This window comes from Anastrepha ludens, chromosome 4 (genome assembly GCF_028408465.1).
Source record: "Anastrepha ludens isolate Willacy chromosome 4, idAnaLude1.1, whole genome shotgun sequence".
NCBI lineage: Eukaryota > Metazoa > Arthropoda > Insecta > Diptera > Tephritidae > Anastrepha > Anastrepha ludens.
Genome location: NC_071500.1, coordinates 93,514,924 through 93,533,156, shown reverse-complemented (window position 1 = coordinate 93,533,156; position 18,233 = coordinate 93,514,924). Strand labels below are relative to the sequence as shown.

The 18,233-nt window shown below is 37.4% G+C and overlaps 2 protein-coding genes across 3 annotated transcripts in view; one reads left to right on the top strand and one right to left on the bottom strand.

Annotated features, from left to right (window-relative positions):
• LOC128860211 (uncharacterized) overlaps window positions 1–18,233 on the bottom strand; it is a 63,264-nt gene that overhangs the window by 31,571 nt on the left and 13,460 nt on the right. For both annotated transcript variants that reach the window (XM_054097537.1, XM_054097536.1), the window contains exon 2: window positions 645–2,318. In XM_054097537.1, coding sequence (XP_053953512.1) covers window positions 645–1,917 — 1,273 coding nt within the window. In that variant the 5' untranslated portion in view covers window positions 1,918–2,318. The remainder of the gene's footprint in view (window positions 1–644; window positions 2,319–18,233) is intronic.
• On the top strand, window positions 5,403–6,610 carry LOC128860212 (uncharacterized). The gene has a single exon (XM_054097539.1). It carries the CDS (start codon window positions 5,512–5,514, stop codon window positions 6,415–6,417), a length of 906 nt encoding a protein of 301 aa, XP_053953514.1. The 5' UTR covers window positions 5,403–5,511; the 3' UTR covers window positions 6,418–6,610.

The following is an 18,233-nucleotide window of genomic DNA, read 5'->3' as shown; positions in this document are numbered from 1 at the left end:
GCTTTTCAAACTTTAAACGCGTTTTTTCAAAATGGTATTTTCAAAATCGGTGGCCAACATTACTCGAAAACGGCTGAACCGGTTAGTCTCAAATTTTAACACAAATTTCTTAAATATATTTTTTGGTAATTAATCCAAGATTTTTTCTCACATATAAATATGTATAAATATATTTTTTATAAACACTTTATGGCCGAAATTTTGGTCAAAAATCGATTTTTTTTTGAGAAACCGCCATTTTGTCAAAAAAAATTATTTTGCTTATTTCTTCGACTAATTACTAGATTTAACATTACTTTAACGAAATCTGTTTGGTTTTTTAATTTCAGAGGATCCAGTTCAGAGATATAGTGGTCACCGCAAAACGACTTTTTAGAGAGGAGCTCCCAGAGATCACCTGTAGCTCCTTTCCAATTAAATAGTTTTACTAATACTAAGTCTTAAAATACAGTTAAAAGATAACATAATATGTGTACAAATTTTTGGATCAATACTCGTAAATTTAAAAGTTTTCCCAGAAAAAATTCTGTAAAAATCGCTCTTTTCGGCCTTCTAACTGTATATAACCCCTTAAAAACAGTCTGTATAAACCAACATAACCTAACAACCGAATATTTTTACAAATATGACAGTTTCTTACTCACCAGATCGATTATTTATTAAAGCCTCGTATTCATCAAATTCGTCGTCATGATAAGCGGAATCATCCTCATCATCAGGCACATGAGCGGTATCGCGCTTAACAACGCGTTGCATTTTCGCTAGACGTTCATCCTTACCCACCAAAACGGCTGGCGACGCCTCCGTTACTGCTAGCGATGACACCTTACGGCTATTATTCACAATATCAGTTGTAAAGTTGCTGACAGGTGATGATAGAGACAATGCAGATGCGTTCCCAGATGTGGTTGATGGTGACGCTCGTACAGAAGTTATCAAATCTCTTACCGTTTTAGTCTGCACATTTTCAATAGAAGCCGAGTTTGGCGTCATATTCGTCGCTGCCGTTGGCGCATTATTTTCATTACTATCACTATTATTATTGTTATGCGTCGCATTAGCAAGGGCCGTTGCTGCCACCGAGGCGCGCATCATCACACCACAATAGATAAAGAATACGAGCGTTAAATAGAAAATGCTACGCGTATCGAAGCCGCTACCCACAAAACTGGTGCCACTTCCGGTGGCAGTACCAATCGCATTGAAGAGACCACAACTACTGGCACCACCTGCGCCGTCAGTACCCACACCAATACTAGTTGCATGACGAACTCCATTACCATTGCGAAGGCATGCGGCTCGCAACAATTTGCTAAGCTGCGGTTGTATAAGGCTTGTACGGCTACGCTTCAATTCCATAGTGGTGGTTGCATCAGTGATATGCCGCTGCCGTGTGTTGTGATGGTGAGGCGTACCGCCAGAATTACCGCCGTTGTCGTCCTCGCAGTCGCTATCGCTGTCGTCGTTGACTTCATCGTAGGCAGTCACACACGCGTACGCGTCACGCATATGATACGCGGCAGCGGTAGCGGATGTTGCTACCAGTGCATACAAAGCGGAGAAGCGGAAGTAGTCGACAGTGGGTGTTAGCTGTGGTTGTAGTTGTTGTTGCTGTTGTTGTTGTTTTTGCGATGTTCCGGTCGTCGCCGCATTTTGTGCATAATACTGTTGCTGACACGAAGTTCGTTTTTGTCGATGCTTTGATTGTTGCGTTTGTTGTTGCCCACGGTTTTCGTTGTGTCTTCGGTTTGTATTGCTATTGTAGTTTTTGTGTATTTTGCTCTTCGTGTAGTAGTACTTTTGAGTTTGTTTTTGTTCCTTACTCGTTGCTATTGTTGTAGTTGCTTGCTGAGACGTAGCATGGAATATTCGCCGTTTATTGCAGTCGCCGAGGTAAATTTCGACAACTTTTTCCATCGTTCGTGTTATGAACTTGAGGACTTATGGAATTTTCTTTATTGGTTGCTTGGAAGACAATTAAGGGGGTTTGCTTCTTGTTTTATTTTCTTAATAATACTTTTTATAAATTTTTATTATCTGAATTGTTGGTTTCTTATTAATTAAAGTCCATTGGTTTTTTGTTTACTTTTTTGTTGTATTTGTTAATAGCATCGAGTTCTTGAAGCGATTGATTCACTTTTTACTTTTTATTTATTTTAATTTAAAACATCCCATCAGGCACATAACACTCATCAGGCCCACTGCATTTGTATTTCCATGGGTAAGAGAAACCATTGCGATTTATTTATTTTTAATTTAGTTACATTTTTTGAACAAATACTCGCACATTCAAGAAGCTTCTGTTCGCTGAAAACACACTAAAATCAGAATTTTAAATTAGATATCGCGCTCAGATAACTCGGGCTTGCTTTTGCGTAGTATTTCGAGTATTTGGCGACGAAAATGCGTTTAAATTAATCATGTTTTGAGTAAAGCCTTGGAATGGCCCAAACAAATATTTTTCTTAATGCAAAAAAAAATTAATTACTGTTCTGTTCGCTTTTTTCAAGACGTATTCATTAAAGGTGGTGGCACTACACCAAGGCGAATCTATTAAAGGTGGTGTTGGTAAATCAGCTGAGTTGTTTCTTTTTTCTTTCTCCGTGTCCATGTGGCTGTGGGCTCAGAATGAAAAAAGGCGAACTCATTATTTGTTTTCTAGTTTCTAAATACTTTGCTTTGACAATCAAACGTACAGAACATTGTTGTTGGTCTAGTGTCACAACTTTTAATGAAAGTGTCTTGCAATATACCATCAACAATATTTTGTACTTTTGATTGTCAAAGAAAAGTATTGACAAAGTAGAGAACAGATAATGAATTCGCCTGGTTTCACTCTGGGCTGACAGCCACATGGACACGACGAAAGAAGAAAACAAATCAGCAGATTTACCGATACCACCTTTAATAGATTCTTTTTTGGCCGAACTCCTCCTCCTATTTGTTTACAGTTTTAAGCGCAAATGATATTTTCTGAGGACCTTTTTCGTGGCAGAAATACACTCGGCGGTTTGTCATTGCCTGCCGAGGGGCGACCGCAATTATAATAGAAAAAAAACTTTTACTACTTTTTTCGCACTCTACTTTTACCTACATTAAGAAAAAGTGTTTTCTAATAGCAGTTGCCCCTCGGCAGGCAATGGCAACTCTCCGAGTGTATTTCTGCCATGAAAAAGCTCCTCATAAAACTATCTGCCGTTCGGAGTCGGCTTGAAACTGTAGGTCCCTCCATTTGTGGAAAAACATCAGGACGCACGCCACATATAGGAGGAGGAGTTCGGCCAAACACCCAAAAAGGGTGTACGCGCCAATTATATATATATGTATATACTTTTACCTACGCACTTCCGAATGGTAGTCACGCCCCAACCCATTCGGCTACAGCGCACATTCATACATACAAGAGCAAAACAAATATATACCCCATCCTTCGTTAAAAAATAACTACTTTTCAATAGAGCTACATACTGCTGCAATGTCAAGGCATATATGCACTCGATGTGTGATGTAAAATTCCGTATTAAAAAATTCTACTTGATAAAATCTTTATTGAGAAATAATGTAAATGGTATTTTCGAAAGAACAGCCCAGATGTTGTTTTAAAATAAAACATGTAAAAATGTAGATTCTTCCAGATTTCACGATTTTTCTTGAAGTGAAACTTCTTAGGCGTGGATGGACGAGCGAAAATGGAGAGTACAATTTCAAGGCCATGCAAGATTTGGGCATTTGTGTTACGCGAGAGAGAAAAAAGATGCAACGTAGAGGAAAAGGAGAAAGAGAGCTATACCTTAGATACACTTTAGTCTACTTTTCCTGAGTTCCTCCTACGCTTATTTCCGTTTCCTGGCTAGTGCTTCTATTCCGGCGTAGGATTTAAGGGTATTGCCTTGCGGTAATTTGTGCCGTTGCTGCGGTCCTGGCACCGCTACGTTTGTGCGGGTGATAAACGCTCGGAGTAGTGCGCGTTTTTGCCCCGGTTTGTATCCGACGGTTGCCTTCACCGATCGACCTTTATCCGATTTTTGTAAATTTTGTCTATTTGTATTCTCTGCAAATGTTGTGAATTTATTTAGATATATATTTTCTCTCTCTCTCTCTCTCTCTCGCTCTCTCATTTTCTCTCTCTCCCTCTCCCTCCCTCTTTCTTTGTCTGCCTTGAAAGTTTCACTTCTGTTATGTGTACTACGCTACACGCACTTTTTTTTATCAAAATAAGGCTCTTTACAATTAGATGTGAAAAATGAAGTTTGGCTTCGGCCAAAAAAAAGACGGAAATTCGGCAGAAAAATTCATTAATTTTTTTTTTTTTTTGCTACAATAATTTTTATAAACTTTAAGTTTTCATTTTCTGTAGGAAAAATATCTTTGAAATATTCATCCGCTCCTTCATCGGGTCATGGGGTGTGGCTAATAAGCAATTGTTCAGCTGTTTGCCGAGACGGTACTGTTAGAAAGGTAAAAATACCGACAAGCTATTGTTTTTACTTTAGTGTATGTAGTTTCAACTAAGTGTATTAAATAAATACTGAATGATTCAAACTTATATATACACCGTTTTTGCTTTTTCATTAATACAAACTCTGAATTTTTAAAAATCCATTCTTTGTCCTTTTTCTCATGCCCTTAAAAATTTACGGTTCGTTCTCAATTTGCTTCTGTCTTTACAACCGTTGGCCGGTCGTTCTCTAGTTATTTTCCATTAATCTGTAGCGCATACTGCAAATTAGGTTCTAAATCTCGCACGTGTAGAACGCATCTTATGAAATTTGAAACACTCCACAAAGCGTACGTTCAGTGACTGACAAGTTCGTGTCACTGAAACATGATTCAGGACTGATTTGTAAAAGCGGAGTAGAACAAAATTTTACGCTCTAGATTTAATTTTTTTTGCTTTTGTATTGAATAATTAATATAAAAAGACGATGACTTATTTCGTACATCACACTTTCCATTTCTATACCAAAAAATCTTATTATTATTTATAATTCATCACTTATTGTTTCCTTTTTATTGTAAAGTTGCAACTCCAATTAACCGCTGTGAGTTAAAATACAGATGACACGATGAAACTAATGAGAGCCCCATGTAAATGAATTTACACAACCGTTCCGTTCCGTAGTATCGTTGTTTCATTGTGTCAGCTGCGTACGTTTACGTTGGTGAGTGTGAGCAATATAAAGGCTTAAAGAGAGAACTCCTATTACCATATAGCTAAACAAAATTTTCATAGATTACGATTTTTGTATTGGAGAGTTTAATTAGAATTCAAATGTAAAAAAATTGCAATTAGATCTTAACTTTAGACGATAGATCGCAAGGCTTTTCACAAAACGTATAAAATCTACTCCTATCGGAGCAAATTCACAACGCAAGGTAATTAACAACCCTGTACCAGCTGCAACAAACAGCGGCGAAAATGCAATTGGATTTTTAACCGCGGGTAGAATTGGAAATATGTAAACAAGGAAAAATTGTGAAATATGTTTTAGTTAAATTAACTTGAAAGAAATGGTACGAATTCGTGGCATAAAATGTGCCATTTCCACCGATGGCCATTTATTAAGCGGTGAAGGCGTGCTAATTACAAATCCAAAATTGTTGGAATTTGCGCGCAAGCGTAGAGTAGACTACCGACCCGAAAATCGTGTTTGTGCAAAATGTGCCAAAAGCTTGGAACAAATATACGAATATAAAATAAAGCGCGCCATAGAAAAGAAAAATCAGCGCAAATCACTTACAATATCATCTTCATCCTCACTGGACGACTTTGATCACTTGGTGTATCGTACACCCCGGACGAAACATTTGCGTGACTTTGTGAAACAAAATGCACCATTCCAACTGCGTGGTCCTTCACAGGAACTATTAGAATTTGAAGAGAAAGAAAAAGAAAATCAAGACAACAACACCAGTGTACCAGCTATACCACCGTTGAATATAAGCGATAATACCATAATTAGCGTAGGTGCGGAGCAACATGCCCGCGCGCCATCGCCAGCCGCTTACGAAGTCTTGTCAATCAGCAGAGATAGTCCTGAAAATGCAACACTTGACTTGAGACCATCAACCAGCAATGCAGAAAATAACCAAGTCAATGAAGAACCACAACAAAACAATCCACTAGGATCAACAGCCTGGCGCAAGCCATTGGAACCAGCAAAACGTAAAACGGTACGCTTTGAAGTGCAGTTACAAGAAGATCAATCATCAGCGACTCACACAGCACTCCAATACGACGTGACGGCGAATTTATCGGCGTCGACAACTACCGACGATGAAGACTTCATGCCAAGTTTGAATGCAATGAATGGTACACGTTTGCCCCATGTGCAGCCAATACCAAGGCGCAGACAATTCCAGCACGCCATACCAACGGTGCAGGATATCTATATGCAAGGGATCACAGGAGGTTAAATTAGGCAGCAGAAGAAGATTATTGTACGTTAGAAAAATTAGTAATTAGTTAAAAATTATCATTAGACAACTGTTATATTCAAATTCAAAAGTTTATTTATTTGGACGTGTAATTCGCATAATTATGAAAAGTAGTTTATATTTATGTCTAGAAAATTTTAATTACGAATAAAGTGACCAGTTTCGATTGAAATACTAACGAGCGCTATCAAGACTTCTAAAAATTAAATACATATTTTGACAGCATGCCCAATTAAATGAAACTGGCAAAAAAAAATGAAATCGCCAAGCAAAAAAAGGAAATTGTGTAAAAGGCATTTTTCTATTTCACCATAGTTTGTCGCCACACTATTGTTCACCGTTTAAATTGGCAGCTGGTTAAGCAACTAACAAAGGATGAAAAATGAGTTTTTTATTTCATAGTTTTTTGGCATTTTTCCGATTTTTTATTAGCATAGTTTTTTAGCGGTGCAGTTCTGTTTTTCCAGTTCATTGTCTTCTTTGTAGACGCTCATGCAGTGTTCGTTTAAAATTAGAATACAATGGTTATATTGACTATGCCTCACATATAGCACTCAGTTATCTTAAGTTTATGAATTAATTTTTTATTGCAAAATTTTATATTAAAGAGATGCTCCTCTTGATAAAAAATCAAAGGGGCATAATTTTGCATATGTAAGTACAGTATAATCTCGATAATTCGGACAATTAAATACCAGAGGTTGTCCGAAATATCGAATTTTCCGGATTATCGAGTAGGTAAAAAATTTAATAGAAATCAGTAGATCAGTAATTAAATGAAATAAACTTTTATTTAATCTTAAATTGATTAATATTCAATGAGTTATATGTACATATATTAGTTTTATTCGGCCGTAAAATAATTCAATATATTCGTTTGCCGCAATTTTGTTTCATTTCTCTTTCTGAAGGCAATATCTCTGAGACTCACAAGTTTTAAAATGTCTCCGGATGCAAATTCCTGTTCCTCTGCATATTTAATACAACTATCAAATGCGACAATAGCTTGAGAGTGCGAAATTTTAGCACACGTTCATCCACATTTTTCCAAGCAATAGACGATAAAAAAGCCACATCTTTTAATGTAAAGTTTTTTAAAGATTCTGGGAGATTGATCGTTGGGCTGGACAAAAGTAGAGACAAAAAACTCTTCCGATAGTTTGTCTTTAAAATTCGGATAGCATTTAGGTCCATTGGCTGTATAAGAGCCGTGCAGTTTGGTGGTAAAAACTTAACATATATGTCCTTATCGACATCCGACAGTGATTGGGGATGGCAAGTTGCATTGTCGAGCAGTAAAATGGCTTTGGCTGGTAAATTCTTTTCCTTTAAGTAACGCTTTACTTCTTTAACGAATGAGTTTTCAAACCAATTTTTAAAGATTTGCTCTGTCATCCAAGCATTTTTGGTATGGGAGTACCCAAGCGGAAGGTTTACTTTTTTAAACGCTCTGGGGTTTTTGGCTTTCCCTATCATGAACAATGGAAGTTTATGTTCTCCGGTTGCATTACAGCAAACTAGAAGTGTTACTCTTTCTTTTCCAATTTTGCGCCCGGGTGCGGATTTTTCATTATGTAATGCAAGGGTTTTTTCTGGAAGTTTTCTCCAAAACAAAACAGTCTCATCTGCATTATAAACCTGATCATACGTAATGCCCATTTCTGCAATTTTCTTTCGCAATTTTTCAATAAAGGGTAGCACAGCAGTAGAATCATTGGAAAGTTTTTCGCCAGATATTTTTAAGAATTTAATTCAATATCGGGAGCGAAAATTATTAAACCAACCATTACTAGCCACAAATTCCACACTTTGTCCGTAAATTTGGGAACAGAATTGTTTGGCCTTTTCTTTGATGATTTCCGAGAAAATCGGTGCATTGTTTCGTCTTGCGTTTACAAACCATTTATAAAAGTGGTCTTCCATCTTTTCAAACTCCGCAGGTCGCATAGTTTTACGCTTTCCAAGGCCACATTCTGTTCTAGCAATGTAACTGCAAAATATAATCAAAGGAGTGTAAGCTCTTCTTACAAAATGTTTTCGTTTCTTACCTATCAATCTTTAATCCACTTGATTTTATGTCCGAAATTGTAGATTTACCTTCATTGTATTGCGCAGCTAGCTGTCGAATTGACTGTCCTTGACTTAGTTTCTTAAGAACTTCTTTTTCTGGTCTATCGTTAAAAACGTATGTTTTTTCTTAGCTGCTGGTGCCATAGTTAAATTTATGCAGTCCACAGTTAAAGAAATTATGGAGTTAATGTTTGAAATTAGCTACTGAACTACACGTTACGCAAATATGCTTATGAATATGAACTAGGAGGCTGACGAGCACTTAAACGCACTATTCACGCAAATTAGTTAGCAGGGGAGTCCCCTTTATAAAATAAAATAAAAAATAACGGAATTCCTTTTTATTTCAGCATATTCACTGGAAAATAAAGAAGTGTCCGAATTTTAGAGGTACATGAATACGTGGTGTCCGGATTACAGAGACTTCAATAGAAAACGTTTTGGTGTCCGGATTACCGCGCTGTCCGAATTATCAAGTGTCCGAATTACCAAGATTAGACTGTAATAATATTCAGTGATGGACATACATAAGTATAGGCACAATAACGACAATGGAATAAAAATCAAGTTTTTCAAATCATCAATAACAAAAACTGTTTATTCCAGATAAGTTACACATACTCATACATTTTAGTTAAAAAATCCAGTTTTAGTTTTTGAAAATTCACAGTGCTTAAACCCTAAATTAGAAGAAAAGTAAAAGTAAAGCAATATTTGCGGGACAAAAGTATAGGCACGAATCTTTTATTTGTTTAAAATACACTTAAATGTTAGTACTTCGTTGGAAGGCCTTTTTGTTTTAATACGGCTTTCAATCTATTCGTCACTGAGTGCACTAATTTTTTCGTAAATTCTTCGTCAATATTAAGCCATTCTTCTTGTTACGTTGCCTGAATTGAAAGGCTTCATGGAAATCGCAAATTTTCTGACTCGTCGTTGCAATTCCTCCCACAAGTGCTCAATAGAATTGAGATACGGATACTGTGGGGGAGTACGGCACAACATGTGATAAGCAAGCCACATCTTTACATCATGCGCCGTGTGCTTAGGGTCATTGTGTCATGCTGAAATGTGAAGGAGTTTGAAGGATTCTACTGATCTGCACTTCTTTTGAGATTTTCTTTCAATATGTTTAAATAAACTGATTTGTCCATTAGACCTTCAATAAATACAAGCTCCTCCATACCTGCAGCCGACAAGCAACCCCAAAACAATAATCCTCCACTACCGTACTTCACACTAGGTGCTAGATTTTTTGCAGCGTAAGCTCTGTTACGTTTTCGCCACACAGTTATGCGGCTGTCTGAACGAAAAATGTTAAATTTACCTTCATCTGAAAACGATATATTGTCCTAGAGGCTATAGAGGCTGGTTTTCAAATTGTTTTGCACATGCCACCCTTTTCTTTTGGTTGGTTGCGGATATGAAGGGTTTGCGCCTAGCCACACATGCTTTGTACCCAGCCTAATGCAGTACTCGTCTAACTGTTTTGGCATGGACTTCTTTGCCAAAATCTTGTTTTACCTCCGCCGCGATCTGGGTTGATGTAATTTTTGAATCATTTTTCACTTTTCACACATTTTAAATCGCTCTCGGTCTATTCATTTGCGCGGACGACCACTTCGCTGCGAACTTGTGAAATTCGTTTGCCTTTGAACCGGTTTACAATGCTATTTCTTAAAGTATAATATCTTAAAAATATTGTGTGAAAATTTGAAGTATATCCGTCAAATACCTTTCGAGTTATTCAACAATTGACAAAGGGCGCTCGGCGCAAAACTTTGAATGCGTTTTTCTCAAAACTATGTTTTTTGAACTGGTGATCACTGTAACTTAAAAACCGCTTGGTAAATTTGAATAAAATTTAAACTGCTTTTGAAAAACATAAAAAACTCGTGCCTGATCGAAGCATTTGTTTTTTTTAATTTCGATTTTTTTTTAACAGTTAATAGTCGGTTTTTTTCTCGAAAATCTAAAAAATATTTCCTGAGGCCGCCATATTGTTAATTTTGAAAAAAAACTTCAATCAAGCACAATACTATCTATTAATAAAACTATTTTTTCTTGTCCGATTCATTTTAGATGAATCCCCAAGGACTTGTGATGATCGCCGCAACCGACTACTGGCGAAACGGACTCCACACAAACAGCGATAACTTTTACAATTATTATAATTTTTCTTTTTTTGGAAATTTTACTTAAGTCAAGTCGAAACACGATATATTAATGCTATAGTTTTATTTTTGTAAAATAAAGCAATTGACTAGCAAAAAAAATTATTGAAAATCATAATTTTTTCAGGCCTCTGACTACCCCTAACCCCTTAAAGAGCAGGCACTAAATAATTCAACAATTATTCAATAACGTGCACATTTAAGTGCCATTCATATAACCTGCATAACAATTTCATCTATAGAAACCCCCTTTATGACCATAAACAATTTTACTTTATTCCATAGGCATACATGTGTATGTAAGTGCGTGCATTTGTATGTGTGCACTTATTGTATGCATCTATCTTGCATTTGTAAGTGCACGGAAATACTTGTAAGATGTAATTAAAATAATGTATATCTGCTTACCACATTATCAATTAAAAATAAACGCCACATTATGTAAATAAATATGTATGTATTTACAACAGATGGCGAGTGATTTCGTGTCATACATGCCTGCTCATTACACATGCATAGGCTTCCATACAAAACTACAGGCACGCACAAACACGTATACACTCAAATATCCCACTTATAGCAGGCACGAGTATGCACATGATGCTTGGCAAATACCACAGCTGGGTATCAACACGCATACATACACATTTTGCCACTATTTTTCCCCTCTCGATTTCATTCGCAGATAGCGACCGGAGAAGCATCCTCCTGCATAATAACCACTTCAGCAGCGCTACAGCTAAACATGGCGGCGGTTTGCCGTTGGAAAGGTGCCGAGTGGGTGCTGTCGCTGTTCTAAATCACTGGAATCGTATAAATTGCGTATGTTCATACGTGCATGTGTGTCTGTTAATGTTGTTTATATATTTATGTGCATATTAATGAAAGAAAAACAGAAAAAATTCAATAACGATACGCGAAAAAAACGCTTGATAATGAAAGCTCGCAAAAGTATGCTTCATATTTACATGCATTCATAGGGTACATATGTGTGACTCATGCCGTGATATCATCATCTTCACACTGGGGGAAATTCCGGATGCGATTGGTTTCGAATTGGTATCCTTTTGATGAATTCGGTAGCAAAACTAGTTTCCATTCAAGATAAAGTTGAATTTCAGTCATTAACTATTTTTCGAAGCGTTTGATCTTTCCGCCTGCTAGAACGACCAAACCAAACCTATCCAAAGGATTATGTTTGCTGAATTATGTTTGTGATAACGGAGCCAACAGCGTTGAGCGTTTTTAGGTTCTCCCTGCCTAAATATTAGCCCTTTTCATCTATATATTTTTACCCCATAAATTTAGTAAATACATGCAATGACGCGTATACTTTTTACTTGGCGTTTACACGGAACTGTTTTGCAAAAACAATAACAATACGCTCACACCTTTTCCTTAATACATTCATAATTCTCTCATTGTTTTCGTCACTGGCTATGATTTTTCAAAGACAGTAGATTTGGCAAATAAGTTGACCTAACTGGGCAATTTGGCGACATTTCGGTGTAATTCGCGGAATAAAGTGAAACCTAATCACAAAAGAGCGCGCAATTCCGAGAAATTTCTTTTAATTTGGAGATTTTGGTATCTGCTATTAAAATGTTTTTATAATTATATATTTAATTCACCCTGATAAGCTAGTTTTAAAACCCGAAAACCGGATAATTGTTTTGCACGAAAAATAAATCGACAAACGGCTTTTGCCATTGCCGTTAAATTATTGCAAATATCTTCTTTTTTTTAATACTTTCCTCTGCGTTGGAAAGATCAGGTGGAGAAGGGCTTGACTTCACTCGTTAGTACATTTTTATGCTGCAAACAGTGTTATAATTAACATATTATATACGGGTGCAAATCTGACCCCTAACAGATTGAAATCGCACTAGTTTTGGAGCACACATTTTTCACACTACTCCCACCACCTGGTAAGTAATGAAATACATACGGGCGTATGCCCACTTGCACAATACTGTATATAGTAAAAGCAAAAAGCCTGCCACGTACATAATTTTGCGGCGCATGGTAAGCTGATACATACCCACCCACATTTGTACTTGCAGTTCACTGTGCTGGTCATTTCTAAACTTTAATCCTTAGTCGATGCCAGTTATAGTCTCATTAGCTCAGTGAGCCACCGTTGACGAGCTAACGTTGACTTTTACTGGCAGTGATAGCAGGGCTCCGATTAATCGGTTGAATGATTTTTGATATTAAACTTGAATGCATTTGATCCATTCACACTATGAAGGTAAAAAATTTAATGAAGTAGATAAATTGTTTACTTTCCAACTAACAAAGATTCTGAACTTAAATGTCAATTAATCTATGTTTCGCGTCCTTTTCAGATTCCCGTGTGAGCAAAGGGCGAAGAGCACATATGTGAGTATGCCCTGATTGAGACCTTAAAGCATATAAAGGGGTTTTCAATGAAAACATAACCTAAAGCAGAGTTAAAATGGGATGTCGATGCTTGAAAGCATAAAGTAGCTTCAATTCTTTAGCTTATATGGACTTTTTAAGATTGTACAGGGTCCGGCACTCGAAGTGTAACCAATTAAAAGGGCCATAAATTTAGTTTGGAAAATTACTTTTATTTAATTCAAATTAAAAAATATGTGAAAATAATACAAAATTAAGAATCAATTTACTTTTGCTCCATATGACCACCTTTTGCCTTGACTATGGCCTTCAGGCGATCCAGTCACGAATCGCAAGCCGCCCGTATGTGACTTGCAGATATTTTGGCCCACTCGCGGACAATGGCTTTTTTTCAGCGCCTCGAGACTGGTTAATCTTTGAGTTCGGACCTTGCTCTCCAACATGACCCAAAGAGAATATTCCATCGGATTCGCGTCTGGTGAATTTGAGAGCCATTGTGTTGACGTAGTAGTAATTCTTTATTTATTTCTAAATATTGCATCTTACATTTCAAAAATTTTTACAATAATTCATTTAAATATATAATAGATAATACATAAAGAAATAAATAATAAATTTGTGGCAATAACAATGTTGTCTGTCACAGTTCAAAAATTAACCTCTGCAATAAGAAAATCTCTATAGCGTAAGGCTGAGTTTATAAAGCAAATTAGTCTTTTCCAATTGTGGCCATTAAGTATATTTATTACTTCTGCTTTATTTAGCTTCGCTGCGTTTAGGTATTTTGTTCTTATCTCCTTCAGTACCGGACATCTTCCTAAGAAGTGCTGCATATCTTCTTCCTCGTTTGAATTTCAGAGGGTGCCATTTAGCTTCAGTAAACCACACCTTGCTTTGAAAATTGTCATAATATCAGCTAGCCGCATATTTTCTTTAATATATGATTCCCCTTCTGAGTAGTTTAAATGTTTATAAATTCGCGTCGCGCTTGACTGTGCTTTTTGCCTTGCCATGTTGGTATCTTTTATTTTCATTTTGGTAAGAAGTTGCACACAGCGATCTTGCCAGTCTGTAGCGGTGATGTTTTCTTCAAACTTCAGACCGAACTCCATTCCCATGTCGTTCAGATGTTTAAGCCAAAACACATTTTTACTTAAGATGCCTTGTGTTAGTTTGTGTGGGAGTCTGTTGCAATTATATTTATAAATAGTTTACCAGATATACTTCATTTGTAGTTCTAAAGAATACATGTGGCTATCTTCTAAATTAGTTTCCAATGTTATTGCATAATTCGGAGTGAACTCAGGTAGTTTGAAGATTCTTTTAATAAAGTAACATTGAAGTGTATTTACTTCATCGAATAAGTACAAACTTGCGCTGCATAGGTTTGTATCGCTCTGCATACCGCTTGGAACAGCTTCCATTTTGATTTTAATGAAATGAATGGCTTCGCTAAAAAATCGTTCCATGTGCAATTAATACTAGCTTTTGCTGAAGTATTTCTGGCTTCTAAGTGCATGCCGAATGCCATTTTGGGTATGACAATGACACCAAGATATTTATATTCGGCCACCAATTTAATTTCTTCACCTTGGTACTACCATTTTTCAGCCTGGGAAAGTCGTCAACCTCTTCTAAAGACCATCATCTCCGATTTATTTAGGTTTAGCTACTTCCATATTCCATTCAGCGCAGTATTTCCCTAGGTTATTAATCATGGATTGCATGGCTTTAGGGTTATCCGCCAGGAGAACAATATCATCGACATAAAGAAGAAGACGAATATGCATGCCCTCAATCAATTGAGTGGACGTTAAGAAGTTCGAAACGTTGTTTTTTAGTCATTCTTGGTTGCCTCGAGCTTTGTGAGACGGTGCCGAGTACTGTTGAAACGTCCATGATCTGCCCTCGGTTTCAAAGCAACCTCCAGAAAACTTTTCCGATAATATTTCGTATTTACCTTGACGCCAGGCTCGATGAAAATGATTGGAAAGCGCCCATCTGCGGTTACAGCAGCCCAAACCATTACCTGTCGCGGCTGCTGTTTTTTGGTGGCCAATCAATGACTCAAATTCTCGTATGAACGGTCGGTCAAATAAACCCTATCGTTTTGGGGATTTACGAATTGCTCAATTTGAAACATTTTCTCGTCAAAAAAAACACTGTTCGGAAATTGACCACTTTCGGCCAAGCGAAGCAACTCCTTCGCTCTTTCAAGTCTGACTTGTTGCTGCTTTGGTGTGAGATCATGCGCCTTTTGGATTTTGTAAGGCTTGAGTTTGAGATTTGATTTGATTTTTCAGTATGCGGCGGATCCTACGATCAGATGTTTTCAGTTTTTTTGCCATTTGATTGGCACTTCGTCGGGGGTAGGGGATTTTGCTCAATTCGCTTCTTTACTAATTGAACCATTTCACGTGGCTTTGCAGTCTTTTGATGACCACCCCCATGACGTTTCGCGATGCTGCTAGTATCATTGTGAGAAGTAATGGTACAACAAACAAAAACTTTATTTACTTTAAGGTGCTCGTGCTCACGAACAATCGCTGGTCGTGATTTTCCAGCCAAATATAATGCAATCACACTATTACGTTTGAAATCCATTACTGATTTTCCTTTTTCGCGTTTACTCTGGACTGTCATTTAGCCAACTAACAGACAGCCGATGCCCGTGCATCAGCTGCGCGGGCTGTCTGAAGTTGGTTACACTTCGAGTGCCGGACCATGTAGGCAAAGCTCTGTACGTAAAATGCGCCACAGCCTTACTGGTGGGATAATTATTATGTGCGACTTGAGTAAGGTCACCTTGAAATTTTCAAAGAGTCGTTAGTTTTTTACTTAAGAGTTTCTAAATAATTATAAAAGTTATAATTTTTTGAAGACAGCGCTGCATAAGAGCTGTTTGCCTTCTTTTGAGTTTTTCTCGAAACCACAGCGAGCACGAGAACTCAAATAGTTTTCTAAAATTTTACACAAATTTTCCTAAATACGAGTACTTCATACAAAGAGCGACGTAGGACTTTTGCAACTCGTTAATTTAAAATATTCGCATACATTTTTTGACAAACCGCTGCTATTTCTCTTTGCGCAATCACCTAAAGGGCCGCCTTCTAGACAGAAAAACGAAGATTTCACTGCACGCCCGATTATTATTCCCACCTAGTTGTACGGTACTGAAACCTAGTCACTCAGGAATACGGATAAACAGAAGCTGCTGGTTTTTTGAAAGGAGAGTTCAGCCAGAAATCTTTGGCGCGATATGTGATAAAGGCGAATGGTGGAACGGCCACAATCATAAACTCGGAAAACTGAAGCTGCACCCATCTGTGATAACCCCAATAATACAGACTGAGATGGGCAGGTCACATCTTATGTGCTAATACCGATTGCCCACTCCAACAAATACGCTTTGGAAAGTGCCACCGACATAGAAGATGGTATAGATGAAGACGCAGGTTTTTGGAGATTTTGGGTATAGAGGGTGCAGGCTCGAAATCGAAACAGTTGGAGGCATATGCCACAGCAACCAAAGACCCGACCAGGGTTGTCCAGCCAACAATGATGATTTGGGCAATTTTTTTTTTGTTTTTCAAAAACAGCCACGTCGCACAGTGCTGCAGCTAAATATAAAATAGGAAAATGGCTGAATTTTGATAAAAATGTGTTCCTTAATGGAATAGAGTACGCTGAACGTGAAAAAATTTAGTTTTTCATAGCTTTTATATTTTCGGAGAAATTAAAATAAAGCTCTGTATGTAGAAGCCGCATGTCCCATGCCTTGAATGAAGGTTCTTCTAGAACTCACATCTCTACACATTCATAGCCAATGCCAAGCGAGTCGGGCTATCCTAAGTACGCCAAGGCTATAATTGGCTCAGTTTTATCAAACCCTTCCAGACTGAAATGTGTGCTTTGAAGTTTATTACAAGTATATAATAGAAATATAAGAGAAAAATATCTACCTCCTCTCTATATATATATATAATTGGCGCGTACACCCTTTTTGGGTGTTTGGCCGAGCTCCTCCCCCTATTTGTGGTGTGCGTCTTGTTGTTGTTCCACGAATGGAGGGACCTACAGTTTCAAGCCGACTCCGAACGGCAGATATTTTTTATGAGGACCTTTTTCATGGCAGAAATACACTCGGAAGTTTGCCATTGCCTGCCGGGGGACGACCGCTAATAGAAAAAACTGTTTCTTCATTTTGGTGTTTCACCGAGATTTGAACCTACGTTCTCTCTGAATTCCGAGTGGTAGTCACGCTCCAACCTATTGGGCTACGACGGCCGCCCGCCAATAGTTTTGTAAAAAAATATATATATTTGTAGCCGTTAAATTTTCATGCCATCAGGATGTTCTTACCTCTTACGTGTAAATTTGTTATGTCTCTATTGTATCATCCACCTTAAACCCATCCCTTTTAGCTTTTTAACTTTAACCTGCATCTTAATAGAATAAAACAGCATTAATGGATCGATACTATCCGATTCCTCTCTGCTGGTCCGTAAAGCAAACAATGAACAGTGCTACAAAATAGGTATGTACATAGTTAGTCCAACTAGCCAACATCGTCCATCCAGGTATACAGCAATGACAACAACGACATTTATATGCTCTGCATTCGCCTTCGTTGTTTGTATTTTTATGTTTTATTTTTTACCTTTTTTGTCTTTTTTGCAGCACTCAAGCCATTGTGTTGCGAATATTGTCACCGGCATTTGCTTTTATTTATTGATGAATTGTTTTGTTTTCTGTTGCTGTTGCTGTCAAGGCAAAGTGTGAACCAAACAAACAAGCAAAACTGAACTTTTTACCGTTACTAGATGCATGCATGTGTTTTGTACGGTTGACATTTATCATCTTGTAACGACAACCTACCGAAAAACCTACACGTTCGGGATTATCTGTGATTTTGTGAATGCATATGTGAAGCACGTAGTCTCGGACCGCAGGATTTGTTCCAGCGCAAAAACAAATATGCAGATATGGCTTAAACCACAAATACTTGTTACCACATTCGGGATGTTTTTGTGGTGAGTGGTGAGTGCAATTGTTTTTTTTTTTTTTGTTCAAAGCCAGAGTTATGCAGCCAACTGTGTGTGTGTTGATTATTCAACCATTTCTGAGATTTGAAAGGATCTCATGCAGCTGTGTTATATGACTTGTTTG